The sequence below is a fragment of the Curcuma longa genome, chromosome 10, assembly GCF_044706935.1.
Source record: "Curcuma longa cultivar G26 ecotype Majalengka, Jawa Barat chromosome 10, ITB_CL_G26_1.1, whole genome shotgun sequence".
Lineage (NCBI taxonomy): Eukaryota > Viridiplantae > Streptophyta > Magnoliopsida > Zingiberales > Zingiberaceae > Curcuma > Curcuma longa.
Genome location: NC_133870.1, coordinates 2,955,277 through 2,971,448, shown reverse-complemented (window position 1 = coordinate 2,971,448; position 16,172 = coordinate 2,955,277). Strand labels below are relative to the sequence as shown.

The window sequence follows — 16,172 nt, the reverse complement described above, 5'->3', positions numbered from 1 at the left end:
ATGCTAGACTGCTAAGATGCCCACTCCAAGTGTTTTTCGATTTACTATAGTGGCTAGTAAGAAATTTTCATGGAATTGGATCGGTCACCCCTATGATTAGTTGACCCAAATGGCTGGATACCTGCCAAGTAAAGTCTCTTTGCAAAATTTAATTTTTTTAAAGGTTTATGAAATTTTTGATGAATTTTATAAATTAGCACGACTGAGAGTTTCAAGCGTGCAATCAACTGTTTCAGAAAAGTTGACTAAGACCATCTTCAATTGATTGGACATGGATAGGAGTCAACTGACACTAAGTTTAATTAATATGGTTGGAGTCAATTGTGTTAGGATCATTGGAGATGTTAGAGGGGATGAATAGACTTGTTCATAATTAGTTCATCTTTATGAAAAAAAGTTACATAACAAAAAACCAATAGAATAAAAATACAACGAACAAGAAAGCAATCCAATGATGCATGGTGATTTAATATGATATGAATGCCCTCCCAAGGACCCTACTCCATGACTATGATCCTTAAGATAGATCACTCCTCGAGATCACCTCTAATTTCCTCCTTCTACCAAAGGTAGATAAATTCTTACAATCTTTTTCTTTTTACAAAAGTAGAAAGTTTTAGTACAAAAGAGAGAGAGAGAGAGAGAGAGAGAGAGAGAGAGAGATGAAACTCAATGAAAGCTTTTTACAATGAGTATTAGAGAGCAAAAGTGTGAGCTTTCAGTAGTCTTGCCATGTCTCCAACACCTTGTATTATATAACTTTCTTCCTCAATTTCAAATCAGACCATTCTATTTCACCCTAAAACATGAAACAACACGCAAGAAGCCTCTCTAATATTCAATGATGACCAACCATGGAGTCCTTAGTCCTCAAGTACTCACCAACTAAAGATAAAACAATATGAGTATCTTAATTCCTTAGGGATGATTGCTAATGTGGAACAACTCCAAGAGACTGGAGTCTCTGTGTCAAACAAAGACATCATTAAAGTTCAATCATTTATTTGCCAAATGAAGGAAGCCACCTCTCATAAAACTCACCTACATGGTACATAGGAAAATCACTGAATGCTAAATGAAGGATAATTGACATTCCAAATTATCACAAGTTTCTACTTAAACATGGAAACAAAATTGTATGCTCATGTTTCTTCTTAAACAAAGCCAAAAATACATACATCATTTTGACATACATGGAAACAAAATTGTATGCTTCTTTTGAATATCAAGTTTAATCATGATTAAGGAGTGATCCCAGCTGAATCACAATTTTAAATGCAGTAACATATTTTAGGCTAAATAACGATCACACGTTATGTAGACTATGACTCAAAAATCGACTAGGCGAGAGGGCCTACAAGTGAAAGGAGAAAAGTCCGATAATGACCTGATGTCTCTGAATGTATGGCATCATGAAGGTGTTTCTTGTACTTCTTATGGTACTCAACCTTTATGTATTGCATGTCGAGTTCAGTTCTAGTAACCACAACCCTCACTAGTGTTTTGTCGTCTGTACCTAAACCCTTCATTGCCTTGCGCAATACCTGAAAAACACCAATTCTAGATCAACATCATCATTCAGGAAACAGATTCATTGTCATCAAAGAATAGACGGCGAGTAAAATATTGTCTTCAAAGAATAGATGATGAGTAAAATACTAAGATTGGTGATTCATTGATCTTCATTAAGTTGTCTATAATTATGATCCATATCCCGTAACTTCAAAGTAAAGTTCACTTCAAACTAGCTCTACTCAACGAAGCTACATGTAGAAATTCTAATAGTAGCATTACCAAACACTGATGATACTGGCCACCACATGTGGTTCTAAAGAAACCTTGAATTAAAATTTCGAGCTATATCATACTTTTGGTTTATGACCGGAACGATATAGTTTCGGTATTTGTTAGTTTGCCCACAAGTAGTGCTTTGATGAGTGATATTTGCACTTCTATCTACAGCTAGTTGACTCCTCAAATTGAAAGCATAGTTGATATATAGACAATGTGTTAACCACTAAGAAGGCATTCAAAAGTAGGAAGGGACTAACAAATATAGATGATATAGATAATGTGTATGACAAAAGACAAATTTCATCAGATCACTCATGTGAAATTTGTCGAGATTAGATCCAACAACAAGATTAGAATTATCTTCTCCGAGGTGCCCCCTAACCACCCATTACAAACTAGTCAATATATTACAAAGTGAGTTAGATTTTCTTATTTCCTTAATAAAATTAAGTTTTTCTTAGTGGGGGGAGAATAATACAACAGAACATATTTTAGGGTTGTAAATATTTTGAGTTTTAAAAGTTCCCAAATTTGTTAAACATTACCTTCTATTAGGAACTAGTAAAGTAGGCATTGCCTTTAGGAGTAGTTTATTCATTCTATAAAAGAGGATCTCCACCTTCATGTAATTATCATTTTAGTTGTGATAAAGTTTTCTCCCTTTATGAGATTTTTTATTTATTTATTTCCAATGTCACATCAGTATCTCTTAGTTTGATCCATTGAACAACAATTTCAATCTATTATTCATAATGCTATGATTCACACAAAAAAAGTAACTAAAAAGGACATCTTATAACCAAATGTAGGAATGATTTTACCATTCATTAGAAATGGACTAACTGTTCTTATGAATCAAGCATCAACATGTTTTAAAAATTCTAGAATTAATTCAAAAACCTCAAATCATCCAAATCCACCAATTTCTCCATCCAAAAAAAAAAAACTAAATTCACTACATCCACCAGATCTAATGGCAATTGTATATAAATCCCTTTCCTCTAAGTAGAATCAAGCTTGATGCCACATAGAAGTACCAATCCTTTATGGATGGTTTAATTGTGAACCTTTTGACAAGTGAAGTTCACTAGAATTAGCAGGAATAACAAACTCCTAAATGGTTAACTAGATTCATATTCAATCGATCCATGCATACCACGCAAGAATTGCACAGTTCACAAACTATGAGAGGTGGGATCTCACCGATATCATGCTTTACAAGACTAAATTGAGCAAATGCATACCTTGGCAAAATACTTGGCAGGATTCTCTGCACACCCGAGAATTGTCAGAAGAGCAAATTCAAAACCAAAGGTAACCTTCTTCAGCTTGTTCTTGTAGGTTTGATCATTCACCCTTCACAGCCTATATTCAAAAGGGCATTTAGAAAAGTTTTCTCAATAGCCTAATATCCAAGAAGAGAAATAACATAGCTAACATTGTTCTAGTTTTCACAAGAAACAACTTCAGTTAAGATAGAGAAAGTATTGGTCTTTTGCAACAAAGTGATTTTTTTTCTTTTTTCCACAGTAAATGATCAAGGTCTGATTCTTTCCATGAGATTTGAATGATAAAATGAGGTGTGGAGAAAATCCCTTCCCATGGGGGAAAAAAATGCAATTGATTAGGTTTCAGCATTTGATTAGAAGGCACACTCAAGGTTTGGTATTTAACAAAGGATGCACCACAAGCTGGAATACCAAAGGGCACACCTCATTCCCAAAATAACTTGCATTTTAATTAAAAGAGTGCACCTCATATTTTAATGCAACTTTTAAAAATATTTTTATATCATTTTAATAGTCAAAATCACCGAACTGATTCTTGATAGTATGATGAATCAAATGGTGGTCTTATGTCATTTTGGCCATCAAGGTATTCTACCAAAATACCTTGATGGTGTTTTAATGGTTAAAATTATAAGGCAAAGGTATGAATGCACCCTTGGAAGCATCATGCGATGGAATTCCGTGGTCAAAATTAAAAAGTAGACTCCCGGAGGCTACTCATATTGTCATCTTGACCATTGAAAGACTATCAAATTATTTTGGCCAAAACATTTTGATGCTTTTTGGCAATCAAAATCAAAAAGTAAGGGCATTATTGAACTCGTGAGAGCATCGTGAATGCAATGATAGTCTCAAGTTATCATCTGACTATTGAAAGACCATCAAGGTGTTTTAGCCACAACAACTTGATGACCATTTTAGTGGCCAAATCAATAAATAGATTCACAAGAGCACTATAAATGTAATGATGGTCGTATATTGGTATTTTCACAATTACAATTGTTAATGTATTCTTGTATAGAAAAGTCACCAAGATATTTTGACTAAAACACCTCAAAAACCTTTCCAAGGTCAAGATGACAATATAAGAACTTCGCATGATGCTCACAGGAGTCGATTTGTACATTTAGTTTTTTATTTTGACCACTAGAGTGTCATCAAGATGTTTTGGTAAAAATAGTTTTATGCTTTGTAGCATTTGTTAAAATTTTCAAAGGACTTGTTTGTGATTTTAGTAATGTTTGGAGTTTTTTGCAAAATTGCAATTAAATAACCCAATCCCCATTTCTCTTCTCCCGTGCATGATTTATTTCCTATTCCCACCAAACTTTAAATTCCTCTCCTCACATCACCACTGTCGTTGCACGCCGCCACTATCGTTGCACATTGTCACTACCCTCACACACCAATGTTACCGCTACCATCACACATCGTGTCCCTGCTCATGTTACTCCTTACTACGCCATACCCCAACGATTCAACCTCCCTTTGTCGTTTGGCATATGTTGCTCCTTCTACAAAGCCTTCAAGGCAACCATCTTTTCAACCTCTCCTCCATCCTCAAATGCATTGTCCACAGAGTTTAATTGGCTATCACTACCCAACTGTTATGGTGTAGTCGGTTTCAACCACTTCACCATCAAAGGGGTCATATGAGAAATTCCAAGTAGAGGTATTTCTAATCTTGATTTCAGCTCTTGACTCAGCTTCCTTCTTGACCTCCTTAGAAAAGAACATTAATCTCCTTGTCAAATTCATCATTGAAACTAGGTGCATTACTGTTATGGTTTGTCTCTATGATTGGGTTGCACAAAATTGCCTACATGTATAATATTGCAATTGCAACAGTATCCCTCGGTGACAAAGGAAGTTACAGGTCTAGCCAGTTTTGACTGTTCACTACATGCTATCTGTTCATAGCTCGTCTTTGGAACAGTCATTTTTGGTGTCCATGCAGAAATTGAGGGAACTGTGATTGTAGACAAGGCAACCAAGAAATCTAAAGGATATGGGCACATTACTTACAAGCATATGGAATCCACTATAAGGGCATTGCAGGAAATGATCAATTTAACTAAATGGTGGCTTAGATTGTAGTTAGTTTATTCTTACACTATAAGTATTAGTTCAGCCAATATACATGGACTCATATGATCCTATTGGAGGTATTTTTGGAGTTTACCTTCACTGCAGCTAACATATCCAAGGGTATATTATGATCTACCAGTAGAAGGAGAGTAGGTTTCCTAAGACAAGCCGCCGTGATCTAAATCTTCGATCTAATGGATTTTCTTGCTTGTTTCATTTTATTTATGTTGTGCATGATTAGGTTTATGAAAGTAGATATAATTATGAAGTTGTTGGAAACAAAGTTATTTATGATCACATCCCTACTTAAACTAAAAGAAAAGTATAGAAACCTAGGGTGACCCCTTAAAAAGAACTCAGAATACCATAAAGATTATGATGGATTAAATTACACAAAAATGCTAAACAAATCAAATAACACATAAGTTGTACAAGGGAGCTTCATCTCTATTCTCTAAAAGAGTTGCTAAATTATGTATAATAAATTAATTAACAAAATAATGGATGCAACACTTATACCATGGGGCTTCAACTCCGCACTCCAAAAGGGGTTGTGTGACAAAGGTACAATGAACTAATAAAATAATGAATGCATTACTTGTATCAAAGAGCTTCGGCTCCACTCTCTGAAAAAGTTGTTTGTCTAATTGTAGTATAGATCTTCGGCTTCATCATCTAAAAGTGTTAGTGACTATTTGTGGTATAGAGCTTCAGTTCCATCCTCTAAGAGAGTTGTGTGACTACCTGTATAGTGCTTTAGCTTTGCTATGAAGAAGTTGCCTAACCACCTATTGGAGTTAATAAAATAAATAAATTACTTATATTATAGAGTCACTGCTCTGTGTGCTTAAGGACCCTTGGGTCTTTTGTGTGTTTATAAGCTTTAACTATTTTACATGAGATGTCTATCCCACCAGGTAGATTGCAAGTCATTCACCTCTTTCTTTTATAAGATGCATCTCTGGGTAGACTGCGGGTCATTCACCCTTTATATATATTTATGATGTATTTTGTATTGAATGAATTGTAAATTGTTCACCCTAAATATATATGATACATCTTTATCGAGTGCAAGTAGCTCACCCTATATATTCATATATGATTATTATGCACTTCGTTCTTGATAGATTGTGGGGCGTCATCCATATATATGATGTTTCTTTCATTAGGTAGGGTCGTCTGCCATTGATTCCATGAGAAATTAAAAAATAAATACTTGTAAGACTATAAAAAAGAAAATATGAAAAACTATAAAATCATCTAAGAGGAAAATAAAAGAGAAATTTATGCTAAAAGATTAACGAGGTTTAATTGGTGGAAAATGATAATCTTGATTATTTGTTATTCATTAAACTTTTTTAAGAGATATTCTACATCATGCACTTGAAGAGGAGCCTTGGGGCAACCGTAAAGTTGTTGTATGACCTTATGGTCATGGATTCAAGTCGTGGAAATAACCTTTTGCAATGCAGGATAATGCTGCGTACAATAAATCCAATGTAGTCCAACCCTTCCCCAGGACCCTACATTGTTGGGAATTTCGTGCACCGGAATATTTTTTATTCTACGTCATGCACTTCTTTCTTATACCCACTTTGTGTGTTTATGCTCACTTATGAAGATTTTGACCTCCAGATTATATTGTTGTGAAGAGCGCATAGCACTAGTGGAGTTTCTTCAAAAATATGCATATAGTTAGTTTTTGTCTATATTTTGCTTTGATACTATTGTAGTTCACATGCGGTGATCAAAGTTAATTTTACAGTAAGCCTATATAGCTCGTGTAAGGCTTAACCGCTTTTCTAATGGTCAAAATGACAATATGTAACCACCATGGTATTCACACTGATTCCAACAGTCCATTCGTATCCTCACTAATGATTTTCATTTGAAACCATCAAGGTGTTTTGGTCAAAGCACCTTGATGGTCTTTCAATGATCAAAATGATAATATGAAACCACCCGTGCATTCTGATGGTCAAGGGAGCTCATTCATGCCCTAATTTTTTTATTTTAACACTAGAAGATGATAAAGATGTTTTGGCCCAACCACATTGATAGCCTTCTAGCAGTTAAAATGATTCATCATGCTTTAAGAAATTGATTTGTGCCCTTATTAATTTTGACCATTGAAAAGTGAAGGGCACCCTTTTAATTAAATGTTAGGCTATTTTGAGAATGAGGTGCTCCATTTGGTACATTTGAACTTGTAGTTTGCTCTTTGGTAAATAGCATACATCTAACATCACCACCATCCTTCATTGTCTATGGCATCCCATAAAATAACAGAACACTATGAAATAGGAAATTGATGCTTAAGTTTAATTAAATAGCTTACTTTTAACACAGCACACCGTAAAATAAATCCAATATATCCAGGCAGTAAAAGAAAGCTCAAATGGATATCATCATTAAGTATTAAAATGTACAAAACAAAAGGAAAACATAATCATGAGATCAAGAAATACCTTTTGGTGATCGCCAGAGGTGCAACAATGAATATCATGTTCCAGATAAACACCAAATTTGGCATAGTATATCTGTTTGATTGTTTGTATTTGCGAGGGTGTTCGAGAACATATTATTTCAGTGGCTGCAGGTAGATCTACTGTATCCCCAGTCCCACCAAGAACTTGCTTCAGAACAGTTGCATCCCTTCCAGCTGGATCAAGAATCCAAAGAAGCATTGCTTTCTGAAATGGAAGACATTAATCGTTGCTATATAACATACATGCACTACTAAATACATGAGATAAACGACAAACTACTACTATACATGCCAAATCTATATACATTGAGTAATTTCACTTCACCAAGGGACAAAATAAAGCTAGAGCCTTTTGTAGCAGTTGCCAACTTAGACCACATAGAGAGACACTCGACAATAAGAGATTTATGAAATAAAGCGGAGTCGTAATGTGTAGAAACAATTTCAACATTGGTTTTGACCAGCACAGAATTGTGTTTATGTAGGAGTATTTAGTTTTGGCACATGGAGAATAATTTGAGAGAATAGCAGCACATGAGAAATATGAAAGTAGGTTGCCGTATTCATCGCAGAGTGGATGAAAATAGTGAGGAGAATAATTTGAGAGGGAATACCAATAGACATGAGAAAAATATGGAAATAGAGTATCAAGCTGGAGTAGCCTGCTGAAGAAGTTGATGGAAATAATTAAGTCAATGAAACAAGATGCAGAAGCATAGAATAGAAGCTTGATATTACAAATATTGTATAATAAGATGATTTTGCATCTGTGATTGGAAACTAAAGGCAATACAAGCAGTAACAACACAGTATGAGGAGGGTGTGGAGTGATCCTCAAGGTAGAGAATTCGGACAAGGTGTGACTCCTAGCAGGCTTCTAAAATGCAAGGGGCCAAATGAATCAAAATACATACTAAAGTTGGAAAAGTGTAACTAGTCCACAGGTGTAACTTGCCTTAGATGGATTAAATATGTTCTTTCAATGATGGTCATCTTTTGGAGAAATTGGCTGGATTCATCATATAAGCTTTTTAGCTAAGCGTGCTTAGTGAGAAGAAATTTCAAGATGGATGACCTCTCATGAAGCTCCTCACCTTGAGGGATATTCCATCATGGGACAAATCTACAAGGCAGATAATGTGGCATGTCGGTTGAAACGAACAATACTTTGATGTTGCCAAACATGGTATGGTGTGTTACACAAGCAAAATTTATTTTAAAATCCAAAGCTTAGCAACTCTGCAAAATTGTCATCTTGAATTTCCTCGCATTCATAAAACATATGTTCAATAAGAATATTGTTTCATGCCTTAAGAAGCCCACTGAGTTCTGATGATAACCGATTAGTAAGCTCATCAGAATACATGGCTCTGTACTCTTGCTGAATAAGTGCGCGCTGGGTTGCATCACGATGAGCAATAATATTTATAACAGCAGCACAATCACAACCAAATCCTGTATGATCATTAAGGCATACACTCAAGTAAGTATAATGCACAAAACTGTACTACAGAACTAAAGTCATAAATGCTTGGGCTTGTCCATTCAGATATTGTTGGAACATTTGGTATAATAAAAAAAAAATCTCAACCACTTAAATTAAGGATTACAAACAGGAAAATAAGTTGTAATTTATTGACCTTCAATTCAAAAGCAAAAGGAACCAAAGAGGATAACTATGGCAATAAAAAAAACATAATCTTCAAACTTTCCCATTGTATTCAAGGGATTAAAACAGTTATTAAATCATCCAAGTAGCAGCCACCTGCTTATTAATGTATAACTAACAAAAATATACATATCAATAAGCAAATAGGGATGCATAAAAGAAATTGAAATTTTCTCTAAAATCTAAAAAAATAAAAATAATAAATTAATTAATTTTGCAACTTGACAATTGCATTTTTCAAAGGAGAAAGTTATCCAGAAATAAAACATTATAAAAAGTATAGTTTCATTATAGATTATTGAACCTAAGTCTCATGCACAGTCTGTGTTGGATATTTGATGCAACAAATGGCACAAGGTTCTAAGCATATTATGATTAAACCTTTATGTTCTCATTCACTTCTATAACAACAGGTTGAAGTCTAAAGGTTCAATCAGTAGAATTAATTTTACTGAAGTGAAATTCACTACAAGAATTAAGGGCCTTATAGAAAGATTTTCAGGTTTGGGGAAACCTATCAGGAAAGATGTGAATGGTTGAGGGGGTACATCACCACCCCTTAGTGAAGATGCATAAAGGAGCAGTGATGATGAGGTCTTCACAAAGATTGGACCCAGTGAAGATTCAGTCTTCACTGAGGATAGCACTTCTGCAGAGTGAAGGTTTCGATCACACTCTTTGCATCAACCACGGTCAAGTGTTTATGTTGATTCTCATTCTATTAAAATTAGTACAAGTAAAAAAACATTATTTGCTTATATATATTATGCATATATTAAAAAAATTTTAAAATTGTCATAGAAGAGGCATCTATTTGAAATGACAGTTAAGTCCTACAAGGACCAAAGCACTCAATTACTCGCCACAATTTGGATGCCACTATCTGAGGACATGCTATTGAAGATTCAAGTCATAGAAAAGTGATGGCTAAGGATCAACTTTGCATCCTCATCCTGTCACTGACTCCCTCTAGCTCATTTTCATCTCGGGTGAAATTGATGGAGCAACGCATAGCAACATTAGAAGAGGAGCTGTGCACCAGTGACCACCATTCGAACTTCCAAGAAGAATAATAGAGGAATTAAATGAGGCATAAGTTTTGGAGCAGCAGATGAATGCACAAATGCACCAAATGATGAGTTCATGCCAGTCATTTCCTTAGCATTTCGTATACTGATTATCTCAGCCACTAGGGGCATTCATCATACCACCCCTTGTTATACAAGTCTCGAGCATCCTCTGGTTCATACGACAACCTATCGTGATCTCCAGTTTACATGCTAAATAAGCCTACCGTGCCACATTTGCAAAGCATTATCTTGATTTGAACATTGTATGACAAAAACAAAGGTAATCCCCAGGAAATGTTTGCTGTTCGGAGCCGATGCCAGCCGGGACAGGAGATCACCAGCAAAAATCACTCAAAAGATCGCATTTAAAGTAAGAACTCTACCGAAATGGAACAGGAAGATCCGAACAAATGGCGTGGATGGGAGGAGACGATTGAGGCATCAGAATATCAAATTTAAGGGGGGAAATGATAGGATTACCTTTGAAAGCTTTGTAAAGATCGATGGCGTCTTGGCGAGGGTTAGTGAGGAAGGGGGGAAGGGCCAGCGTCGACATGATCGCTTTTCCAGGTATCTGGTCGCCAAGGAGAAGCCATTTTTAAGCGGATGGGATGCGGACGAAGCCAAGGAGAAGCCATTTTTAAGCGGTTTCTGGTCACCAACCACGCAGACCGGCCAATATTGAGGAAGGACACGTCCAAATGGCACGAGGCCCGGAGTCGTCGCCTGCTCGGCACTCCTCCTCCTCCTCCTCCTCCTCCTCTTTCCTCGACGTCGACAGAAAGTACAATTCATGCTTAAAAAGGAGATTACTGTACTAGGTACGTAAAGAAAGATCTAGCTAGCTGAAGGATTCAACCGAATTTTCCAGTCCTTGATTTCCTCGAGAACAAAGATTGGATAAGCAGTTATTTTGAGAACAATTTGAGCAAACAAATCAGCTTAGATTTGGTTCCACAGGATCACAAATCTTCGCATGAGTTGCCATGCATGCTCAGAAAATGCATGTTCAGTAACACATAGCCGTTGTTGGATTTTATTTTCTATTCGATGGGCTAACATCGTATATATTATTAAAATAATAAATTTATTATGTGATCTAATTAAAATTAATTATAAATTTATATTATTCAATATGGATTTATATGTGTAGAACTCAATTAATCTTCATCGTTATTATTAATGAGCTAATAATAAATTAGATTAATTATAAATAAGACACAGTCCCGTAAGATTATGCTCTCTAATAGATTTTCCCACTTTCATTGGTGAGGAATTACAACGTTGTTACTCTAATTCTTATGGAAGATCAGCCCCTTGTTCGCTTTTCTTTTTTCGTAGGATTTGGATCACGTGGATGACGCATAGAGACGATAACAATTCCGTTACATTCAAGTTTATCATCTCAATTCCAGTTTATTTAATTTCTATCGCAATATCTATGTAACTAGATCTTGCATGATTTATTTTTTGAGTTCATATGATTTAGAATTCATAAGATTAGAAAAATAAATTCCCATCAAGTCGTACTAGAGCCACAGTTATTTCATCAATTTTATGACATTAAGGTTTAGGGGTTTTCATCGATTTTTGATGTTTTAGGCTAGATTTGGATTCACAAGCGTAAAATAATTTTTTTGTTCGATGAAAAACTAGAAAAGAAAACCTAGGATAGTTGTGATTATCGAGTTTTTCATATTTTTTCAAGAATAACACAAAGAATGAGGTGTTGTTTTAGGGTTAACCGTTGCATTTGATCATGAATTATTGGATCTACATCAGCATCAACATCAATATCAGTGGATTGTCGTGAACAAGCAATTGACTGATATGCCTAAAAGTGTGAAAAAACATATGGGAATCGATTGGCGGGTTCAATCGCCTATAGCAATCGATTGCTAAAATATGTCAATCAGTTATTGTGACTGAAATGGCATATAGAATATATTTTAATTGATCAACCAATTCGACTACAGCCACCAATCGATTGCTAAAATATGCCAATCATTTGTTGACTTGCGGCAATTGATGTGTGCAAATCGTAAGTGTACAATTGTTGTCATGTAATAAATTATCATCCTCTCAGAGCGTAATATTGAGTACTAATCCATATGTAAAGTAGGTTATCTAAATGAGTCATAATTGAGAGAATTATGTATGAAGAGAACGAACTTAGAAAGCAAGAGTAAAATTATGAGAAAATCAATTTTAGAAGTAATTCTAGGAGTTTGATTTCATCGTGACTATCCATGATAATGTGGTTATAAACTCTCTTTTATCTCAATGTTGATCAAGCTTGAAAGTGGTCTATCCTAAGATAACCGATGCTCTCTTTCAAGTTTACACCGATGTATCTACCCCAATATAATATCTACTTTCGAGGTAACTTTACTAAAGCGATCACTTTATCAAAGAAGCTCCTGTCATGATGCCTCACAATCATCTAGGTGTTATTCCTTACTTCATGACGTCGAATCGGGGTAGAGCCCTTACTCTCTATGATAGCCAATGGATTCTCAAGCGGACTACATTCGTGAACAACCCTTTAAGTCTAGTTGTTATATGTCTGGGATTGGAATTCGCCTTTCGGTTCTTCCTCCTCGACCCAAAGTGTGTGCTAATGTCCGTTAAGTGCGCTAACAACTAAATCAAGGATTAGCATATCCTGCGATAAATAGAAATAAATAATAATATACAATTATCAAGTCATAGTCAGGTTACTCTTTAATCCTAGAATTATGGAAACAACTCCATGGAGATGAACATATAAATTGAAGATATGGAAAGACAAAAGACTAGAAAACTCAATCGTAGGTGAGCGATGTCATTTTCGAAAGATCTCCAAACTCCTCGGTGAATAGAATCCTTACGGCTTCTTGGAATGATTTTCTCCTAGGATTCTTTGTCATGGAGAAAATCGTTGATAGGGAAGGGGAGATACCCTGATCCTAGATATCTCAAACAGGTGACCCCTTAGTCCTTTTATACCCTCCAAAATTACCAAATCTATTACGATTTTCCTAAAAGGTTGGGAGCGCCACCACCATGCCACGACTGAGTTGGGAAGCACGACTTGTCCATGTTGGCTTCTAGTCAGCAAATGTCAATTAAACACGATCGTGTTTGGTAGGAATGACAATTTCCTCAGAATCCGATGGAAGATCTGATACCCAACCAAAATGGAGGAGGGTATGGAGGGATTTTTTGAACCCGATTAAATAATTGAATAATCGGGTATAAGGATTCGAATATGGGTATGGGGGGTGGATCTAGTAAAATTACCCATATCCTACCCGATTAAATTATATATATATATATCACCGACAACCAATTAAAGAAAAATAAGAAAATAAATCTGATCTTCTCCTTCTCGGTTTTTCTCATCGTAGTCTATAGATGTTTATTTTATTTTTATTGAAGTATATTTTTTTAGATATGATATTAATTCTAATATACTTTTATTGAATGATGGTAGAGTTAGATGGAATGAAGAAAATTATTAATATAGAGGATATCCAATCTTTTAATAAGTATGGAGATTGGGATGGATATCCATCCTCCAATGAGTATGGGGATGGCGATAAAAGTTGAATAACCGATGGAGATAGAAATGGATGGATTGGGGATGGATATAATAAATGGGGATGGGGATAGAGGATATGGACTCCGACCCATTGCCATCCCTAGTGTTTGGCTCTAGAAGTTCCTCGTCAGTTGCAGCAAGGAACACAGTCATGTCAAGGGACACAATCAACCTGTACTCAGTGCTGGAAGTCCAATTGTTGTTCTGTTGCTCTCCTTGCTCCACAAGTGATGCACAGCCATGTCAGGAGCATAGCTAGACTAAGCACCATGATGGAATGTATGCTCCCAAGGCTTCTTAACTTCAAATTCACGTTCTGTCAATGAAATAACACAAAGAGTAGTTCTCCAATCTAAAATGATAAAAGAAATGTAAAAGTAATAAAAGTATGCAAAATATGCTCATGTAATGAAATAAATACATGCTAAATAATACCAAAAATGTATGCATGAAACACACACATCAACAATCGATTGCTAGCTTTGAGGTCAAACACAGAATCGATTTTAATCGATCGATCGGTTCAACTGCAACCACTAATAGATTGTTGATTTGCAACAATCAATTATTGTCCTTGATGTCTAAAACAAAACCAATTTTTAATCAATCAGCCAGTTTGACTACAACCACCAATCGATTATTGATTTGTGACAATCATTTGTTGTCCTTGAGGCTAAATACAAAATTAATTTTAATCGATCGATTGGTTTGATTGTAGCCACCAATTGATTGATAGTTTGCAGATAATCGATTGTTGGCTTTGAAGTTAAGCACAGAAGATCTCTGAATCTATTGGCCAATTTGACTGCTCATAGCAATCGACTATCATACAATGTCAATCAACTGTCATACAGTCAAGCACTTAAGATTTATTAGTTGATTATTTCTATTCGGTTAAGTCTTTTACAGTTTTCTTAACTCTATTTACACATATGTTACTAAATTGAGCTAATGTGTCGGTTCAAAGAAAGACACCTTAGGAAGGTTTAGTGTATTTTGTGTCAATAGACGTATATTTATGTTGAAAATAATTGACTTAAAAAAAATTACTTTTAGACCAAATATATATTTAAGGGTAGCTCACAACTAAGTGAAAATTTTTTGTTCAAATCATGCGTATAATGTATCAGTCCAAAGAAAGACATATTACATGACTGATTATGATTGTTATGAGCTATGGGCTCATATAGCTCATAATAAGTGGTAATTATGTGCATAATGTGTCGGCCCAAAGGAATACACATTATGTGATCAACTAAGGTTTGAGCTATAATAGAGAGTACCACTAATAAATTATATTCTAGTCCAAAGATGAAATGTAATATTGTATTTGGTATCTCATTAAGAACTCATTCATATGCATGTTTTATTGCATAATTTCCTATATATATCTCTATCTATGTTCTTGCTTTTAATCATGAGCTTATGGTGTTTTTTCTCTTCAATTCCAGTGCAATCAGTAACTACAAATATTAATAACATTTCCACACTTATTTGAATCAAACTTTGCCTAATGGAAAGAATACGCTATCGTAGTCTTGGATTTCATGAACTTAGACTTTGCATTGAGACACCATCATTCCGTACCCTTGACCAGTACTATCATTGCATAGTAGAGGACTGAATTTGAAATTTGAGAATGATCTAATCACATGAGTTTGAGCATCAAAAATCCCATTTCAGCTTCTCTTGACCTTGACCTTGGCCTTCAAACACCTCCTATAGCCTCGTGCCTCCCCTGGATGCTCCATCATCCTCGCACTAGCTTGAGATGCTTCCATCAGCTTCGTCATGTCAAGTCTTTGCCAAGACTAACCTTGGACTTCTCCTTGCCAAGACTACCCACTTGGACTTTTCTTTTGCCAAGACTTCCCACTTGGACTTTTCTTTTGCCAAGACTTCCCACTTGGACTTTTCTTTTGCCAAGACTTCCCACTTGGACTTTTCTTTTGCCAAGACTTCCCACTTGGACTTTTCTTTTGCCAAGACTTCCCACTTGGACTTTTCCTTGCCAAGTCTTCAACCTGGACTTTTCTGCAAACTTGCATTAAACATGTTAGATCACAAGTATTGCCTAACTTTAAACACGGTTTAGCCAAACATTGAAACTGAATGCTCTTGGGGCAAAGATTGCACCAACAATCTCCCCCTTTTTGATGTTTGGCAAAACTTTATTTAAGTTAGGTCTTTA

General features: G+C 35.5%; 1 protein-coding gene across 1 annotated transcript; it reads right to left on the bottom strand.

The window, feature by feature from the left end:
• Positions 1-1,147: 1,147 nt before the first annotated feature.
• On the bottom strand, positions 1,148-10,963 carry LOC141836088 (annexin D5-like). Its single transcript, XM_074723497.1, has 5 exons — positions 10,879-10,963; positions 8,969-9,114; positions 7,617-7,864; positions 3,039-3,150; positions 1,148-1,544 (listed from the first exon to the last, which is right to left on the bottom strand). Exons 1-5 carry the CDS (start codon positions 10,952-10,954, stop codon positions 1,341-1,343), a joined length of 786 nt encoding a protein of 261 aa, XP_074579598.1. The 5' UTR covers positions 10,955-10,963; the 3' UTR covers positions 1,148-1,340.
• Between the last annotated feature and the right edge of the window lie 5,209 nt (positions 10,964-16,172).